At 39.0% G+C, this 20,835-nt stretch overlaps 1 protein-coding gene across 5 annotated transcripts in view; it reads right to left on the reverse strand.

Annotated features, from left to right (window-relative positions):
- SHC3 (SHC adaptor protein 3) overlaps window positions 1-20,209 on the reverse strand; it is a 65,949-nt gene extending 45,740 nt beyond the window's left edge. For 4 of the 5 annotated variants that reach the window (XM_074569391.1, XM_074569392.1, XM_074569390.1 and 1 more), the window contains exon 1: window positions 18,513-19,701. In XM_074569391.1, the coding sequence (XP_074425492.1) occupies window positions 18,513-19,052 (540 nt within the window). In that variant the 5' untranslated portion in view covers window positions 19,053-19,701. Of the gene's footprint in view, window positions 1-18,512; window positions 19,702-19,974 lie in introns of those variants that run through there. The other variant, XM_074569393.1, reaches the window with a different exon arrangement.
- Window positions 20,210-20,835: the final 626 nt, after the last annotated feature.

The raw sequence follows: 20,835 nt of genomic DNA on the forward strand, positions 1-20,835 counted from the left end.
AAAGTCTTTTATATGAATGAATACCTTGCCATTCAGTCATTTTAGACTCATAACTAGTACTTTGCATGCTAAACAGCACCTTGCAGGAAGCTAACGTAAATCAAAATGTAGAGTGCCACATACTCCTGGGACCATACCTCTCTCATTGCATGAAGTTACAACATAGAATCATAGAATCATAGAATCATAGGGTTGGAAGGGACCTCTGGAGATCATCTAGTCCAACCCCCCTGCCAGAGCAGGGTCACCTAGAGCAGGTTACACAGGAACATGTCCAGGCGGGTTTTGAATGTCTCCAGAGTTGGAGACTCCACCACCTCTCTGGGCAGCCTGTTCCAGTGCTCTGTCACCCTCAGGGTAAAGAAGTTCCTCCTCATGTTTAGGTGGAACTTCCTATGTTCAAGTTTGTGCCCATTGCCTCTTGTCCTGTCCCCGGGCACCACTGAAAAGAGCCTGGCCCCATCCTCCTGACACCCACCCTTTAAGTATTTATAAGCGTTGATAAGGTCACCCCTCAGACGTCTTTTTTCCAGACTGAAGAGACCCAAATCCCTCAGCCTTTCCTCATAAGAGAGGTGTTCCAGTCCCCCAATCATCTTTGTAGCCCTCTGCTGCACCCTTTCCAGCAGTTCCCTGTCCCTCTTGAACCGGGGAGCCCAGAACTGGACACAGTACTCCAGGTGCGGCCTCACCAAGGCAGAGTAGAGGGGGAGGATGACCTCCCTCAACCTGCTGGCCACACTCTTCTTGATGCACCCCAGGATGCCATTGGCCTTCTTGGCCACAAGGGCACATTGCTGACTCATGGTCATCCTGTTGTCCACCAGGACTCCCAGGTCTCTTTCCACAGAGCTGCTCTCCAGCAGGTCAGCACCCAACCTGTACTGGTGCATGGGGTTGTTCCTTCCCAGGTGCAGCACCCTACACTTGCCCTTGTTGAACTTCATAAGGTTTCTCTCTGCCCAGATCTCCAACCTGTCCAGGTCTCTCTGTATGGCGGCACAGCCTTCCGGTGTGTCAGCCACCGCACCCAGCTTGGTGTCATCAGCAAACTTGCTGAGGGCGCACTCTATCCCCTCATCCAGGTCATTGATGAATATGTTGAAGAGGACTGGACCCAGTACTGACCCCTGGGGAACACCACTCGTCACTGGTCTCCAACTAGACTCTGTGCCCCTAATCACAACCCTCTGAGCTCTATCTTTCAACCAGTTTTCTATCCACCCCACTGTCCATTCATCTAACCCACACTTCCTAAGCTTCCCTATGAGGATGCTGTGGGAGACCGTGTCAAACGCCTTGCTTAAGTCAAGGTAGACCACATCTACCGCCCTCCCCTCATCTATCCATCTAGTCATGCCATCGTAGAAGGCTATCAGATTAGTCAGACATGATTTCCCCTTGGTGAATCCATGCTGAGTACTTCTGATAGCTTTCCTTTCCTCCACGTGCCTTGAGATGACACCCAGAACGAGCTGTTCCATCATCTTTCCAGGGATGGAGGTGAGGCTGACCGGCCTGTAGTTCCCCGGCTCCTCCTTCTTGCCTTTCTTGAAGACTGGAGTGACATTGGCTTTCCTCCAGTCCCCAGGCACCTCGCCTGTTCTCCAGGACTTTTCAAAGATGATGGAGAGCGGCCCAGCAATGACTTCTGCCAGCTCCCTCAGCACTCTCGGGTGCATCCCATCAGGGCCCATGGACTTGTGAATATCTAGATGATCTAATTGGTCCCTCACTCGCTCCTCCTCAACCCAAGGGAAGTCGTCTTCTTTCCCTGTTACTTTATTCAATGCCTGGGACTCCTGAGGGCTGGGCCGAGCAGAAAAGACCGAAGCAAAGAAGGCATTCAGTAACTCTGCCTTCTCCACATCCTCCGTCACCATGACTCCTGCCTCATTCAGCAGTGGGCCTACAACTTCTCTGGTCTTCCTTTTGCTTCCAATATACTTGTAGAAGCTCTTTTTGTTGTGCTTGATGTCCCTAGCCAGGTCTAATTCCAAGGCGGCCTTGGCTTTCCTTGTTTCATCCCTGCACGCTCTGGTGGCATTCTTGTAATCCTCCCAAGGGGTCAGTCCCTTCTTCCACTTATTATAAACTTCCTTCTTCCACTTGAGCTTTTTCTGAAGCTCCCTGCTCAACCATGCAGGTCTCCTGCGTCCCTTGGCCGATTTCTTTCTCTTAGGGATGCACCGATCCTGAGCTTGGAGGAAGTGGTCTTTGAATATCAACCAGCTTTCTTGAGCCCCTTTGCCTTCCAGAGCCCTAGCCCACGGGATCTCTCCAAGCAGTTTCTTGAAGAGGTCAAAGTTAGCCCTCCTGAAATCCAAGGTTGTAATTTTACTTCTTGTTGTTGTTTTGTGGATAGTACCCATGATCCTGAACTCAATCATTTCATGATCACTACAACCTAGGGTGCCCCCAACCTTAATGTCCTCCACCAATCCCTCTGTGTTTGTCAACATCCTTACTAGTTCAAATTTTTTCCAGGTAAACGTAAGAGAAAGCCATATATCCCAGGTTTCTGGTTTGTCCCATAGGTGAAGTTTTCTTCCATATTCCCTAAAGTACCCCTGTCTTAATGTCAGTCAGTCAGTCAGAAAATTCTTGTCTAACAACTAAAATTTTTTACTGTACCCAATGTAAGAAAGAGTACTGAGTTCTCCCAATATTTGTCAGAAACAGACACTTCAACACATGAGTGCGGAGTGCACTTCAACCTAGGAGTGACAAATGCTTGAATGCTTGAACGTTTGAATGGCATATGCACGCCTAATGCAGGTGAGTGTCTGCCCAGAACATGAGTGGCATGAAGATATGCTTATCACACAAAATAAAGACTCCTAATCTCTGAGTATGAACTACTGGAGTATCATTAGCTCACCAGAACTGCGTGCATATTCTTAGTACATTAAGACAGACCAGTTTTAATCTGTGTAACCAGAGGACCATCATCAAATCTGAGTGGTTCACAACATTGCAGATGGTACCTGCAACATATAGAGCCTCGTGCAAGTTGTGTAAGAGAGAACGGTTATATCAGCAGACAGACATAAACTTGCTTTCTTTGCCAAAAATTAATCGAAGTATCTGAAATCTGCACTAATATTGCATAGCTGCTGATAATAGCGTAGGGGCTCAAAAAATAGATTCAGATTCCCAGGGTTCTGGGTGGTGTATGTAGATCTAAATTTTGAGAGCAGAAATCTCTGAAACACATTATAAAACACCTTGTAATAAGCTAGTCAATTCACTGCAAGTTTCTCACCCAGAGGCTTAGGCTGTGCTTTTGCATGGCAAGTATGCAAAAGTGAGGATCTTTTTACTTGCCACATCTGTTCCTCATGTGTATCTCTAGTCAAATCCCTACATTTTCATGATTCCTATTTTTTTTTAGGCATGTGTATGTATGTGTTTGTTTCTTTGTTTTCGAAAAGGTTTTGTTTTGCATTTTGTTCCTGTTAGTTAAAGAGTTAGTCAGGAATTAAAGTATGCTAGTTAGTTAAAGAGCTGTTAGTTAAAGAGCTAGTCAGGAATTAAAGTATGCCATGAAATGACTGGATGGATAGATGAGGGGAGGGCAGTGGATGCTGTCTACCTTGACTTCTGCAAGGCATCCAACACAGTCTCCCACAGCATCCTCATAGGGAAGCTTAGGAAGTGTGGGCTTGATGAATGGACAGTAAGGTGGATAGAAAACTGGTCGAAAGACAGAGCTCAGAGGGTTGTGATTAGGGCCACAGAGTCTAGTTGGAGGTCAGTGACAAGTAGTGTTCCCCACGGGTCAGTACTGGGCCCAGCCCTGTTCTATATATTCAATCAATGACCTGGATGAAGGGATAGAGTTTGCTGATGATCAGCAAGTTTACTGATGATACAAAACTGGGAGGCATGGCTGGCACACCACAAGGCTGTGCCACCACACAGCAAGACCTTATGAAACCTTATGAAATTCAACAAGGGCAAGTGTAGGGTGCTGCACCTGGGGAGGAATAACCCCATGCACCAGTACAGGTTGGGGGCTGAGCTGCTGGAGAGCAGGTGTGTGGAAAGAGACCTGGGAGTCCTGGTGGACAACACGATGACCATGAGCCAGCAATGTGCCCTTGTGGCCAAGGCGGCTAATGGCATCCTGGGGTGCATCAAGAAGAGTGTGTCCAGCAGGTCGAGGGGGGTCATCCTCCCCCTCTACTCTGCCTTGGTGAGGCCGCACCTGGAGTACTGTGTTCAGTTCTGGGCTCCCCGGTTCAAGAAGGACAGGGAACTCCTGGAAGTGTCCAGTAGAGGGCTACAAAGACTGGAGCACCTCTCTTATGAAGAAAGGCTGAGACACCTGCATCTGTTTAGGCTGGAGAAGAGAAGACTGAGAGTGGATCTTATCAATGGTTATAAGTATCTAAAGGGCAGGTGTCAAGAGGATGTGGTCAGGCTCTTCCCAGTGGTGACAGAGCACTGGAACAGGCTGCCCAGAGAGGTTATGGAGTCTCCTTCTCTGGAGATATTCAAAACCCTCCTGGATGCATTCCTGTCCAGCCTGCTCGAGGTGAACCTGCTCTGGTGGGTGTGGGGGGGTTGTACTAGATGATCTCCAAAGGTCCGTTCCAACACCTACAATTCTGTGAAAGTAAATGAATAGTTAGCATGAATTCACTAGTGCTAGTTAATTCCGGTTGAGGACTTCCTTTTTTAAAAATACGAGCTTTTGTTTCAAATTCAAATTATGTTGCATCTATTGCAACATGCATTTATTTATGCATAAAAATGACAGTGCCTTCTACTTTCAGATATCATCATTAACAGCAAAAAGGGCTTGCAAAATGAGAACTAAGAGTCCCCACAAACCCACAAAGCTTCTTCAGGGGCTATCCTCTTAAGCACAGTTATGTTTAACTGCAATAATTTGCTAGTAATACTTAGTCTTAAACAATAAGTAATACTGACCAGTATTTACAGCGCTCACATAAGTTTGTACAAAATTTTGTTTCCAATGGTAATTATATGAAATATGATATGCTTACACAGCAGCTTGAAACGCATAAATCCTCTCTCCAATTACCAGAATGACTTTCAAACCTTTTCAAAACAGGTAAATGGTTCATTTAGTCAGACTAATATGGAGGCAGTCTATGTTTTTGAATTCACATTGAATAAAAAGAAGGAGGGGTACTCTGAAGACATCTCTACATGGCAAAGACTGAAGCTATCATGCATATTGCATTCCATACAGCAGACAAGAGGTAGGATATGAGCTGATGTCATGAGCAGTTATGAGGACTGAACACTGTGGGAAGGCCCTAAGGCTGAACTTATGCTTGAAATCTTTTAAATATAGAGGTACTGCATTTATACTGAAAAGACTATATATATAGGGACTTTATACATATGATACTGGTCATTGCCCTAAGGATGTGGCTCAGCTACCTGACTGGGACATAGATCTTGATGGGAGCTTGGTAAATCTTTCTGGACTCAACAGTCAGCTAGACCACTGGATCACAGGAACTAATTCTGAAGCCAAACTAGAACAAAAGGTAGCAGTATAGGGAGGTACTTCTCTGTAGCACCAAAAAGTCAGCATTTTCTGAAGACCTGCACTCTATGCAGACCTGCACGACATGCAATAAACTTTTTGTTTTGTTTTGTTTTGTTTTTTAACCTTAACAGCTGCCCAGTGCTAAGAGGTTGTTTGCCCAAATCTCAGGCAAACCTTTTCCTGGTAGGTGGAGAACCACTGTATGTTGTCCTGCCATCACCGTGGCAAACATCCCACCCAACCGTTGGCACCACAGAAGTCTGTGGGACACTCTTTTGCTGCAGATCTTGTTGATGATGCAAAGCATTCATCAGGTAGAAGCGGCAGCCTTTGGCAAATACTGACTACCATTGACTGAGCAGATAGCAGCACAGTAGATAGAAGGTCTTGCATACACACAACCGTTCAGATTTGTGTCACTGTACCTAGATATTTTAAGCAGAAGGAAGCAATGGAAGATTAGTTCTGTGACATTTCTAATGTAGGGTGAGTTACAATATTAGAAAAAGTTGTGGGCATAAGAAAGACGGCCTGTTTTGAGAGAAATAAATTTTTATAAGCAGCAGTCACAGAGCTTTAAGTCAGCTGCTAGAGATTTCAGTTTCTCTGATAGTTTGGGATATATATATTTGCCTTTAAATGCTCTGCTTAGCTACCAAGTAACACGATAGTGAGAACTTACCTAACATGAGTGTTATTCTCCCAGCCATGCCATAGTCTTCCCTTGGGGCAAGACACATCTTCAGGACTACTTGAAGACACAGATCTCTGAGGGTATCTGATGACTGTGCTCTACCAGCATATCCTGAGGGACCCGCTCTGGACCTTTGCTTTGTGCTTCCCCAGTATGTGCACAATGGCACACCTCCTCAGGAAAGAAACACTAGCAGTCTTGTTCTGAATGAGGAAAAGGCCCTATATTTAGACTTTGTCAGAATCTAACACCAAAAATGTGTCATAAACACATGCTGCCATGAAAAACAGAAAGGCACTCTTCTGTGCTTTCATACTTCTGCAATTGGCAACCTTTATACCAGTAAGTAATCATTTATAGAGCTTTACAGTGAATCAATATTTCCCCAAAAGGTTTTTTCTCATTAAAGAATGTATGTCCTAATCCAGACAGAAAACTCTAAGTAAGGATTGATTGAATGGAAATGGAATGGAAAATCTAAAAACAAAACCGTATTCAACTACAAATAAACCTTGACCCTTTGGCTGTAAATTTATCACCATAAATTGCTCCATGAGACAAGTAAACCAGCAGAGCTTCTGAAGTAATGCAAACAATGATGGATATGACTGTCAATTGCATTTCTTTTGGAAATAGGTAGTTTGCTTCTTCAGTATTGGGTGAGAGGAGAACACAGTTCTCCAAAGAATACCTCCAATTTTGGCCAACACCTACTTGTTTTCTATTTCCTCTTGTACAATAACTGGCTGTGAGACAGCATCTGTCATTTGCCTTGGTGGCCAGTCCGGCCCAAACCATGACATCTAGTATAAAAATAATTTATATTTCCCTGTGTATGCAGACTTTAATAATTCTTAACTGGTGAATCTTAGCCTACTCTTTCAACGAACTGCCTTATCCTATTTGAACACAAGGCGCAGGTGTGCACAACTGTAATAATAAAGGGATTTAGGAGGCAAACACATGTATTTTGTTCATGAGATCAGTACTTCCCAGAAATTACTTCTATGTTTTATATACTTTGATTCATTAATTAACACATTATTTTTAGTATAATTCAACGCTATGTTGGCAACTTACAATGTTTAAAATTTATTGCTTCTCTATTTTATTCTTTGAGCTCAATGCTTGGATTTTCAATAACAGGAATGCTGCTAAAATTATGCTATTAAACTATTTTTATAAAAGATGTAACCTTCATAAGCTCTTGATTTAATTATCATAGGAGAGTTACAAAACATTTTCATAAGAGAGTGCAGGGAAATAAGACTTTCTCTGAATATCTATACCTTGATATATTTTGATTCAAAGCACCAAACAGAAATAGTGTTTGTTTAGCATCCAGAGTACAAACTAATAAAAAGAAAGGTCACGTTTTAAAATTTTCACTGCATGACTGTGAGTCACTGCATATTTGCTAGATGTCTAGCTTTAATCATGGAAATAATTTTACAGTGAATTTCCTGAAGATTTTCATAAAGGCTTTCAGTCATAAGTAAAGCAAGACTAACTTCCAGAGGGATTGTGGAATCAACTGTAAAACAAAGTGCCTAGCATAGACTAATTCATACTGAAAGGCAGTAAAAGTTTTCCATCTAAATAAATTCATCCTAATTCTAATCCACTGCCAGTAGAAAAATCAGCTTCTAAACAAAGGAAGGCAACTATATTGTTCTATTTCACATGCCTTTCTTGCACTGAGTTCCTTAAATGATAAAAAGAATCAATCTGCCTTAACAGGACAAAAAATATTTTTTATTTAAACTATATAAATATATATTTTATATATATTATGAACATGTATGTATGTATGTATTTTGTATATATACACAGACCTTGAAATCCTATATATTGACTTCAAGCATGCACAAATACACAGTGCCACTGGTATTGAGAATGCTTATCAAGAATCCTTAAATCTAAAAAACCCACTAATTTTTAATTCTTTCTGAAGCACAGTATATAAATATTTATAACTATTTTAAAGTTTCAGTGGGCAGCTATATGTATCTATTAATAAACTGACAAATATGATTACATATAAAAATATATCAAGATTTGCCAAGATGCTGAAAAAGCTGGAAATAGGTTATTCCTTTTTCTCCCACAGAGATCAGATAACCTGCAAAGTCCTTCTTCAGTAGCTAAGGATTCATATAAACAAAGAGGCCTTGGAGAAGATATGAACACTTGTTGAATACCTCAAAATCTTATTGATGATGAGGCACAGAGAGAGCAAGCATTTGCAAAAGAAAATATATGCCACTGATATCAGGACAGAAGAACAGAAGGTAGAACAATACTAAGCAATACTTTCCATGTCTATTAACACATCTTTGAAGTATGATGAAGATTTTATGTGACTCAATATTATCAGTTGCTGGGGAAAGTAGATATCTGAAGAAAAGCTGTGCAACAATGTGCAATATTTTCACTGCATTTCAGAGTATAGTTTCCCTCGTTGACAGAATGTATTTTCACTTGATTTTACTAGAATAAGTGGGTTTTTTTTCTACTTTTCCTGTACCAGAATTGGAGACAGGAGTAGCTGCAGAAATCTCCACACAACATGAGAATATGGGGCATCTTACCAGTAAGAAAATAATTAAAAAATATATCACATAAACCTCTGTAAGAAAAGAAGAATCCATTCTATTTGGGATACAACTACAATTCTCACTAGATATTAATAGTTGGTTTATGTTTGTCCCCTGTGAAAGTATTCTGGCAGCATCTCGCAGTCAAATCATATGGTAAGGATTCAGAAGCCCTTAAAAAAAAAAGCTGAAGGATTCAGCTAGAGGAATAAGAAAATATTTTATCTTATCTGAAAAGGAATTTCTTAAGTCAACTCTACGGTCTCATTTCTTGCTAGTAAGGGGAAAGATACCACTGGGAAGTAAATTTTGCTTCTGAATTTTCTATCCAGGTTCTCTAAATTTTCTATTCTCCATCTGAAATGGAGTTGAAAACAACACATCTTCAAAGAAACCTTTTTCTTATTTCTTACCTGTACGTGGAAGAAATAAGATTGCCAACATCATGCTTAAAAATATTCATGCAGTACAGATGCTAAATGGACTGGGCTTTCACAAGATTCCATAAAAATACCATATCAGCAGTTTTGCATGTACAATATTTCTTACATTCTTATTTTACACATGTATGGTTTTGCATGCAAAAACTCAGAAATGCTAGAATCAGAAATGCACACATTGGACAACAATTTATTCTATTATTTTAAATGTAAATACATTCTGTATTATTTCATATATGCCAAAATTTTCTTTGAAAAACACTACATTTGGGAAAAAATTTAGTTCTACACTTTTCAGGATTAATTTTAAAAATATATAATACAAGGTGAATGCAATTATTGCAGTGTGATATTAATCAGTGTGAACAACTTAGAGTATGCACAGATTAATTGTTTCGTTTTCACAGTTACATACTTTAGCTCAGTGAACATTTTCAAGACTGTTTTGCTCAGTACCTTGAATATCCACTAAGATGTATTTCCCTTTAAAGCACCATGCAGATTAGTTCTAGCAGCTTACGTTCTGCATCAGAATTCCTTTAACACAAACATGCAAAAGCTTCTGCAGCCAAAACATTATGCTTCAACAGCTGAAAATCATAATTAGACATTTGAAACCGTAAATATGGACACTGTAAATATATCTAGTTATTAAAGAATTTATACTACCTCAGTCATTAAGTAGAACTGGTTGAAGAGGAGTATTATAAAAGCACAGACCCACAAGATGGAAGATCTACAAAGTGCTTTTCCACTATGCCAAATATAAAATTATGCTGAAATGCTATATAAACCTATCTGAAATGATATACAGCTACGCTTTCAAAATTGTACATTTGGAGGTGGGATTTAAGATTTAACAGGCATCACTGTTAAAACTGAAAATCCAAAACACAGAGGGAGTCCTGTTTTATATCAATGTTGCATGTACCTCTGCTCTTGTGATCATTACGAGAGTCCAGCAACTAAAACACATCTTTTGTCCTGAATTTTTATCAACCTTTAACTTTCTTATGCTTAAGCTATCGCTACTTGTGTCCACAGTAAGAATGCCCGAAAGATGGTCTCCAGAACAGAGGAATAAAGCAAGAGATGTCCCAGGTTGGATTTAAAGAAAGAAAAATTCTCTAAAATGTCTTCTTTGCAGCATAAACGCCATGAAGAAGCCCAGGAGAGTAGCTCTGGGGGACTGGGGGCACCATCATGCTTTAATGGCCCCAACCAGCCTCCCCTGGAACCACCCGCCACCACCACCCCTGCCCAAAACCCCCCGGTCAGTGTCAGGTCAGCTTCTGCCACCCACAGCCCCGCTCTTCCAGTTCCTGTCAGAAATAAATACGTTGCAAGAGATGGTTCGTGTAATGTTTCTATTACTTAGAGCTCTCTGCTTATTTTAGGACTATAAAATTAATTTACAAAAGGTTCAAAGTGACAGAAATATATATCTTTAACAACCAATATTTTAAGTATTCTCTTCCAGAGTGGGCCTGCTTCATGAGCAGGCTATTTATCCAATGTAACTACTGCTGTAACAAATGGATGGTTACAGAAGAGTCCCAAATCCTCAGGTAATCTACACTACATAAATAACAATATTATAAGCAATGTCAATCTTGTCTCAATTTGAGAGGTCTGTTGCACTAACTTCTACAGGCTGTGCATCCATCCTACTTCTTCAGATGTCTCTCACATAACTTACTACTCTTTCTGCCTATCATTGAGCAACCTGAATTGCAATTCATAATGCTGATCTAAAAAATACATTCATAAATACTGCTCACTTCAAGCTCACAACATACACCAGACTAAGTCTCTAACATGAACAAAACCTGTCTTGTATCTCACTGTATCCAGGGTATTCTCCGCAACTCTGATCCTGCAAAACATCCATAGAGCATATGAACTTCGAGCTTACAAACAGTTTATTGTTTTTTACAAAACATTTTTAGGTTTGCATTTCATAGGGAATCTTCTGTTCTCCCTGTCTGCTGTGGCATGCACTGTGTGCTGAATGACATTTTTGACAATTATTACAAGTGCATCACAGTACACCATGATTCAAAGGTAGCATCTGCTGATCTGGGCAAAGCTCTTTCTGCCCCTCCAAAACTTCTAGTCTAATTTCTGTCATAAATGTGCACAGTTTGCAAACTGAAAAGATACTTTGTGATTTGCCTATTCTGCCTACCTAGCTAGAGGCTTTTTACAGCAGCAGACTTTCACTCTGGCAACTTTACAGAGCACCTGGGTCTGGTGGAAGAGCACTGCACTTCGGTGTTGTGAGTCACACCTCTGTCAATAATTTCCTGGACACCCTCAAGCAAATGACTCAAATCTCTACATCTTTATTTCATCCTCAGTAAAATCAAAAGCTGGATACTTTGCAATAAACACTACTTTTTATTAAAGCTTGTAAACAAACATTGCTTTGTAAATCATGAGGATCTATTAACAACAAGTGTTCCGTAAGAGCTAGGTGGTATTATTATTGTTAGTAGTAGTAGTAGCAGCAGCAGTTGTAGCAGTAGTATTAAACCTGTAGTAACGTGAGCCTGACTTCATTGCATTCTTAATGCTGCTGAAGTGCAGTAAGAGAAACAGGCTCAATGCATCTGTCAGCACAGCTTGATTTCATACCAGACCCTTGTAAAGCTCATAAATTCTGAAGATTTCTATCACGCCTGAGTGGTCTTAAGGATAATAGTCATCTAGGAACAGGACGATACTGGGGCCTGCCTTCATAGTTTCTGTCTCTGAAGCAATAAAAAGCTTTGGACAGATCCAGAACACTTGTCTGATATGTTTTTAACAGTTTATTGTGGTGTTTGCAGTGCAGCTTCACACTTAATTACTTCCTTTCAGAAGGAGGCTCTGCAGAGTTTAACCACCTGGTGACACTGTAGCATTTGCACATGTGGCGAACAAGCATGGCCCCTACATTTTGTGGCAAAGGAGGTGTTTCTGAAACATTCTAATTTCTCAGGAATTAAGGGTACTTTTAAAATATCCTGTAGTTAATTAAAGCAATTTGTCTATAAGAAAAGAAATAATCCTGTTTCTGATAATTACTTCATCAGAGGTATGCAGTATCAAATGTCTGTCGGGATGCTGGTGTCCAATGAGATACATACTCACTTGTATAATTCCTAAAGTAATAAGAGCCAAACCCAGGAACAAACGTATGTTAGTACAACAACGTATCCAGAAGGATGGAAATGGTTCTAAGCAAGTTAAAATAATATTTAAAGATTTCTCTTTCAGTCTTGTCCTTACTATTTAAGGTATTTGGTCAACTTCTGTCTCCAATTTCAGTATTTGCTGTGAGATAGCAAAAAAGACAAAAATCCCTGTATCAGCAATATAATGTGATTTTGTGGAAAAAAAGGACTAGACAGCTTTTCCTGTTTACCTCACATTGTTTTCTCTGTGTCTCCCTATACCCTGCTTATTTTCACCTTTTATCTTTTTGCTTGCCATTCCTGTCTAATTTTAAAGGGCATTTTTTAGTCTTTAAACTTTTATTGTGACTTGGATTGTCTGAATCTTCCTTTTGAGACTGAAATTTTTCCTGTCCCCATGAAAAACTTATTTGAAAAATCTAGGGGAATATCTATCACTTATTAAACAAAGATTCTAGATTACCCTCATCAAATTGTGCCCAATCCCCCTGTGAAAACAAGTGATGATTGGAAATGTGGTTGCACCAAGCCCCATCATTATTCCCATCACAACTCCCATGGACAGGCTCTGCCTCAGACCTGCCTGGTGCAGCCAAAGGTAGGGCTGCGTTGCATTTCATCATAAATATAATCAAGTGTTATACCAATATTGCATGACAATGTAGAACTGCAGAGAAGCAATACTGAACCTGTGTTTGCCTACAACTTTGGAATTTGTTTCACTGCTTAGGGGAGTAAATCACCCTGAAAGAGTGTCACTAGCTGGGAAGGCTGGTTGTCTCTGGCACTATCCCAGGGCAGATTTGCTTTTTTCCCATTGCACACAAGAAAATTTAATATTGACACTTTGTGCATTCACTTCAACTTTCTACTATAAAACGAAGGTAGGCTGCAGCACAAGTATAGCTAGTGTGTTAATGGAGACAAGGTTCCTCAATGGGTTATGTAGCTGGGGGACAAAGGAGTGCCCTGTCACTGGGACAAAGGAATGCCTTGTCTCCAGCAGCAAAGGCAGGCATGAGTTTTCCCTGAAGATCTCAGTCTGTCTGTGTGTTTTCTTTATGTTTGTAGCAGCAGTTGAATCCTTCAGCACCAAAATTATTACGTGCTTTGCTTTCTACGAAAGGGGTGCAAATGTAGAGTATTAGTACTTGATTCATATAATTAGAATAATACTATAATAAAAGACTCTATTGTATGATTTTTGCTCACAGATCTGATTTAATTTCTGTGAGAAACACTCTTTTCATACTAGTGGGCTGTACAACAGACCCACAGTGCTTCAGATCCATGGAGCTCAAAAAAAGAGGTTTTCGACAGAGCAACTGATATCAATATCATTCCTTCATAGCCCAAATAACACTGAAAAAAAATGCAAAGAATACTAACTGATTGCAAAGGAATATGGTGTACTAGGAGGGACTATTTGCTAAAACCAATGCCGCATTGCATACAGATTTAAAATCCACAGTTATATGCCATTTTCATAAGTCTTTGAGCTCTGGCTAACAGGGTTTGGGTACCTGGGTTGAGGTACACAAACACACAACCCACTTCTCAAACTGTAAACCTCATTACAAACAGGATGCTTTGGGACTGTGTTCCTTACTATTAGAATCACATGCACGAAATGCTGCTGAGTATGTTTTAATTCAGGCCATGTTGAACTATCAGTGATTAACCATTAACACTTCTGCATCTTAACTGACAGAAGCAGAATTTAAATTTGATTAAAAAAAACAAAAACAAAACATAAGTTACAAAAAAAACCTTGCACAGATTTTTCTCTACAGAAGGAAGATAAATTTAGCATCAACCAAAAAGGAAAACTAAAAAGTCTTGCTGCAATGTTAATATTCTTTTTTAAAAAACAAGAAAAACCCAAAAAACAAACAAACAAAAAAAAGCAAAACAAACCAAAAACAAACAAGTAGATCGCAAATTTGACTTTATGTCTTTAAAGGAGTAAGAAGGAGGCAAGAAACCCTTTCATTTTTTTCTTACAGGCTACGCTGGATACCTTTCAAACAGGTGGGCAAACAGCACCACCACAAAGCCATGAAGCATTGGTATCTTGCTCCTACTTCAAACCCACAGCAAATCAATTCTGGTTAGAACAGAAAGAAAAAAAGAAAAACATTATTCCAAGGAGTCCTGAAGTCTTCTAGGGGAAAGCCACATATGTTGCAGTTTCCATCTTGTTAGCTCCATTTAAGGCTGTGATTTGCAGTCTGAGTTAGCCTCTAAAGAGAAAAGCAATTTTGTAAATTCTGCGTCTACCTGCAGAGATCTGCTAAAATCACAGGTGCCCTGCATATACACTGAAGGGAGTACTACAGTACAGAATAAAAGGATTCAATAAGAGCATGCAACACAGCAATTCGGTTCATCCTTAAACACATACTTAACTTTCAGCATATTGGAGTAGCTACAGTCATTTCAATGAGAACATTCCTGTAAACAGTGTCATGAAGAAATGTTTGCAGAACTGAAGCCTTTACTTGGTGATGTGTTTGAACAGCTTCACAAAAGATGTCTATTTTCCTCATCACGTGTAAATTGCTGTTATTCCCTCCCAAGACATGAAAGTCTTAAATGTTAAAGAAATAGTTGTAGTTAGGATTATGCTCTTTAGATACTTTGCTATAATATTAATAATTTAATAACTTTTTCACTGAAATATTATTTGCCAGGCTTGCAGTGCTTCTTCTCAATGAAGTCCTTTTTCCTTCCTATCTCTCAGAGACTTTGTATTTTTTAACAGTAGATTTACCCGGGTCTGTTCTATACCACTGTCTTGGTTTTATGGTTTGTTTGATCTTTTGGATATACTGTATATAGGGTTGTAAAATTATGCAATAGTATTTTGGGTTTCTTCAGTTTTGACTGCTGAGAAACAGCATTTTAAGCTCATGAACACTTGTTACAAAAACCAACCACAAGTTACCTAAAGACAGATATACATTTGCTTCTTTACTGTTGCCCTGAATTCAATGTAACAAAACCCAAAATGTCTATGCCATTACCCAATTAAACTCATCAGTAGACAATTACCATTAGAAACAAAAAGATTTCATTGAAACTTTTAACTATTGTTACATTAAACAGTTTTACACTTTTTTTATGTATTTGTTTTTCTGACCACTTGAACGGTTATAATCACTCCCTATAGTAATCAGTCCCTTTATGGGGAAAAACACTGAACTCTTCAATGACTTCCGCCACAGCAAACTTTTTTTTTTTATTAATCCATGATTTATTAAACTGTTCAGCAGTAGTGTTAATTAAAACCTCACCACTTTATGTCCCCTAATATGGCTATAGTCATTGTCTAATTTGTTACAGGTTTGGTTTTCTTTGTGAAATTCCCATTAAAAAATAAAATATAAAAATGCAATGTACAATCCACAGGGAGAAAAAAAATACAGAAAGTGCCATTTTTTTTATGGCTGAAAATAATCATGATCAGATCATGAAGATCAGAATACAGTTCTGTTTACCATAATCCTACACCCATTTTTAAGCATTAGAGTTACACTGCCCATTTTAAAAATGGGTAATATGTGAAAATGTTGGGACAGCAGTAAAGTTACAGATTTGTCATACATTCCACATAGAAACTCTGTGTCTCTTACTTCAGAAGATTTCAATGTGAGTTATCAAACTGCCCAGTAGCAACCCTTTACCCGGTGCCATAGATAATTTTCATGGTTTGAATGTGGATTAATGAGAAAATAATAACTCAGTGCACATTTACACATTTACATAAAAAAGATTTCCTGGTTAACGACAAATCTAATTTTTGTTTCACTTAATTAATGGCATATGTAATTTTCTGCGAGGCATATGGTACTAATTAAACATGGTACAAGTCCCCCAGATAGTCAATATAGCCATGAGGTATTCAAGGAATGTTTCCCTTCAGTGTACATTATCTATGTATTGATTTGATGGTCTGAATGCATAAAAGCTCTGGGAACTAACAATGTTTAATGATGTGAGAACTGCACTTCTATTCTTATCTATATGAATGCTGCAGTTGCTGAGGAAAATTCTGAGATACTTAATGAAAAGGCAAATCATGAACTAACGAGGAACAGTTTATTTTCATTCATCCATTAACCACCAATTTTGATACTTATTTTTAACATTCTTTTTACATTTAAAACACTGTTCTGTGACTCTGTATGCTAGAGAGCGTGAAGTTAAAGATATAATCTGGTTTTTTTTAATAGAAACAATAATCTATATTCCATCGATTTTAATGACATTAATAAACACCTAAACAAAAGTTGTATGGTGCTAATGATTTATTTTGTAAATTCTAATATGCATAAAGTGTATAAATACACTTTCATGTATTTGACACCAGCTGCGCTAATTAAAAATCAGTGTAAGATAGTACATATGGGTAACGTAATAGGTTAATTATTAACTTTAAATCTAAGTCCACTTGTATATAATTTTAATTCTCTTTTCAATTCAAGTATATCAGCTTCCTCTAGCATACAGAAGGTCAACTACTGAAAATAAAATTAAGAAAATGAATACTGTGTTTGTTCTGCTTCATAATGATCACTTCAGGTAAAACAAACAGCAGCAGTGAATTCTCACAGTCATTATCTGCCTACTCATGGTATCCTAATCAAAATAAAAAATAAAATAGCTGTGTTCCCTGAGCCAATGGGAAAATTGTAAGTGACCTTCCATTACCCAGAATATTTCTGTGTGAAAGAACAACGGGGTCTCAACACCACTATATCTAGCATCAGTGTGTTATCATCGAGACACTTCTCAAACAGTAACGGAGCAGCAGTTTGTATTCTGAAAGGTAGCACTGACTCTTTTGTAGCTCCAGTAAATTTCATAGCAGTAAAAAAGACAGTACAATTTCAGTAGTCCTCTGAATTGGCCAGCTTACTCAATCTACCATCACTTGCAAAACCTACCATCACCACTAACAGAAAGAAATGAAAACTGCTTCCTTGTGCTCCAACTGTTAAATATGCACTCTGCTTTTGATAATAAGACTTAAGAAAAAATGGCGAGTTAAGCAACAAGGCTGTCACTCAGTTTTAAAGCATCCTGATACAAAGTCACAGTGTGACTTTTATACCCAAAATAAGATGAGATTAAAAATAGACCTGCAATCTTATTAATAGTCTGCTACAAAACAGTTTAACACTTAAAATACAAAAGCCACTCAGCAAATAAAACATGGTAGGAGACGGAAGAACAAATTCTTGACAATAATGTTATTTTTACACTTTCTGCACACTGTGCTGGAAGGTGTAACCAGAATCTTACTGACCACAAAAACATTGCACACACTCTTCTCTCAAAGGCTCTAATTTACCAGCTAATTTCAAAATACTTTCAAAGCATATGGAAACATTACCCTGTAGAGTTAGGATTTTCTGCTCTTGACATGCTGTATCAATGAACTGAAAACAGCAATAACACATAATGTGGCTGAATTCTCATTATGTAAAACAAGCTGCATTTTCCTGCTCTACTCACAACGGTATTTCTATTTGTGGAAAATAGGAATTGCGCTCTGTGCCTTCCTGCTCTAAGATTTCAAATATAATTTCCCTTTAAAAACACACATGTCCTTAGAGGTATTTTCAAACTGAAATATCATGCAAGATTAACAGTTCTTCACACATTAAGGAGTCTTTCTTTCCTCCTGTATATTGCACCAGACATATTGAAAGCCTATGTATCCAAGACATATACAGTATGCTAGATAACACTGAAAACCTAAATTTGGAAGAAGGAAAAAAAAAAGCAGACCAAAAAGTAAAAAAAAAAAAACAGCTTTTACCTTAGGAACAGTATTTTTACACAGCTGTAGAACATTATCTGACAAACAACCTATTTGCAGGTTTGCTCTAATGCAACAAATTAACACAGCTTCCCAACCCTGCCTTCCTGCATTTACATACTGGGTATTATGCACAAAAAAAGGAATATACAAATAGAGATCCTTTCAGCCTGTCTAGCCTGTCATCAAAACCAGCAGAGAATTTTTCATTGATAAAAATAGAGAATGGAAGAAATCAGACTAACCTTCACAATGTACGTCACACCAGGTCCCAGGATCTTCTCACTCGAGTGCAGCCATCCTTGAGAGGGTTTATTGACAAAGCTGCTACTTTGATTCCAGTCTTCACCTCCTGGGTGCATTTCCTCTGACTGTGTTTTTTTCCCCATACTCATCTTGCTCACCTCCTGCTGAGAACACGAAGCAGCAGAGACAAGGTTACATGTGTTGTCTGAAGCCCCTGCTGCTGAGCTAGAAGCACTCGAGCTTCCCTGCAACTTGGAGACAGCGAGCTCCTTTACTGCAGAGGAGAGGCTTTTGATACCCAAAAGGCTGCCCGTGTGAGAGAGTTTCAAGTGGGACACTTTATGGATGAGGGTACACAAGGTGGTGGGTCCATCTTCTTGGTCCTTGCGGAGAACTGCTGGTGAGACAAGGTACGAAGGTGCTGTTGAATTCGTAGCAACTGCTGAGACCTTGCTGTTCATGGACAAATTGTGAATAAGATCATCAACTGATGTCACCGAATCATTCCTGAAGCGGTTATACTTGGTACGTTGAAGCATGCCCTTCTATCTGGTTTCCTGCATATGTTCTGGCAAATCTAATGCCAACACAGGAGATGCTTTTGCTAGCATAGCAGGCAATTCATAACAACATGGATGGATAACAAGATTTTGGGGTAAAAAAAGAAAAGACTATAAGGAAGAACAAAAAAATATATATTTTTAAGAAATTTCTTATGGTTCCCCGTTAAGGTTGGATGAAGTAACAGTTTTCTATGACAGAGATCCCAGTCCTGCTTAGAGCTGCCAACTCGCTTACAGCAAAAGCATGACTCACACAAATGAGAAGGACCCTTTTCAACAAAAGGCTCAGTGAACACTGCAAATCACTTCCTGTAGCAAAAAAAAAAAAAAAAAAAAGAAGAAGAAAAAAAAAACCCATCCACCCACTTACAGCACACTAGCACCAATCAATTCTCAAATTTCCTTTTCCTATCTTCTCAAACAGATATTTCCTTCCAACCTTTAATTCCTGCCCTCCCCCACCTCCCACCCTTTTGGTACCAAAGACAATTTACTCTTAAAACTGAATTTATGAAACCCCACACTTTCCTCCGTTTAAATGTTCTTCCACCACACATATTTGTGAATCTGTAAAGAAGTCACAATTAGATAGCAAATATCTGGATAATATATACACAAATATACCCCCCCCTTTCTTTCCCTGCCCCAGCAAAACACAGACACCTTAAAGGTTTTCAGAATACCTTTAAGCACACAAGTATTTTAAAAACAGACAACAGAACTAAAGAATATACACATTTTCTTCCACAAAAGCAGTCTAACAGGCTTTACAAGTGCCTTTTGTGTCAATGCTGTCACTCATAGGAACTGTTACATCCATTTTTTAATAGAGCTAAATCCTTCTTCCCTGTTACTCCACAACGACCTTATATTTTAATGCAGGAATTACATAAAGTACCTATGTGTGAAGAAAAGTATTTCTCTGATGTCCGACAACAGGCTTAAGAGATGTTGTTTCTTTCACCACTGATAATCACTCCAAAGAAAAACATGAAGAGGATCTTCAATTCACTGCAATGCTTGGTTTAATTCTGAAAAGCTGAAAACATCAAAAAGAATATTCAAAAGTCCAGGTGGCAAAAACCTGACATCCTGCAGAGGAAAAAAAAATAAAAATGCACCAGGTCTTATTAAGCATAAATGTCAGCCACAAACACTTGACCTGAGAACTATCAAAACATGCAGAAAACAGATATTGCATTTCTTCTACATTTTTTTTTTAAATACAGAATGTGTACAGCACTGTGATACACAATGCCCGTCACAAACCATTGGGTTTTTTTCTATGAATTGATCTTTGCAAAACAGCTTTTGGATGTGGGACAATACACTGCATTATAAACAAATTCCAACCTCAGAAGTTGCATACTGCAAAGTTATTTTTTTAACTTTTAACAATTGACTAACTGCAGCACAATTTAAAGGAAAAATCCTATGGAATTCCTTCCCTCTCCCATGACTAAAGACTGCAATATACAAAGTGCAAATTTGGTGAAACAACCAGCTCAAATACAGGCATTTAATCAGTATATTCATGACATTAAATTAAGTCAGCACCTCTTATCCCAGCAATGATGAGTAATGGCAATGTCCTACGCAGTGTAAAAGCAGGTTTCTAGTGATCTGCGGAATAGCCTTTCATCACCACACTGCGAACCTGCTACAGCATCCACACAGCATTCATTCCTCTCTTCATTCTCCTAGCATAGCAACAGCAAATATACACACCATAGCCTAGTTTTACTTGTCTCTACTGCCC

This window comes from Larus michahellis, chromosome Z (genome assembly GCF_964199755.1).
Source record: "Larus michahellis chromosome Z, bLarMic1.1, whole genome shotgun sequence".
Lineage (NCBI taxonomy): Eukaryota > Metazoa > Chordata > Aves > Charadriiformes > Laridae > Larus > Larus michahellis.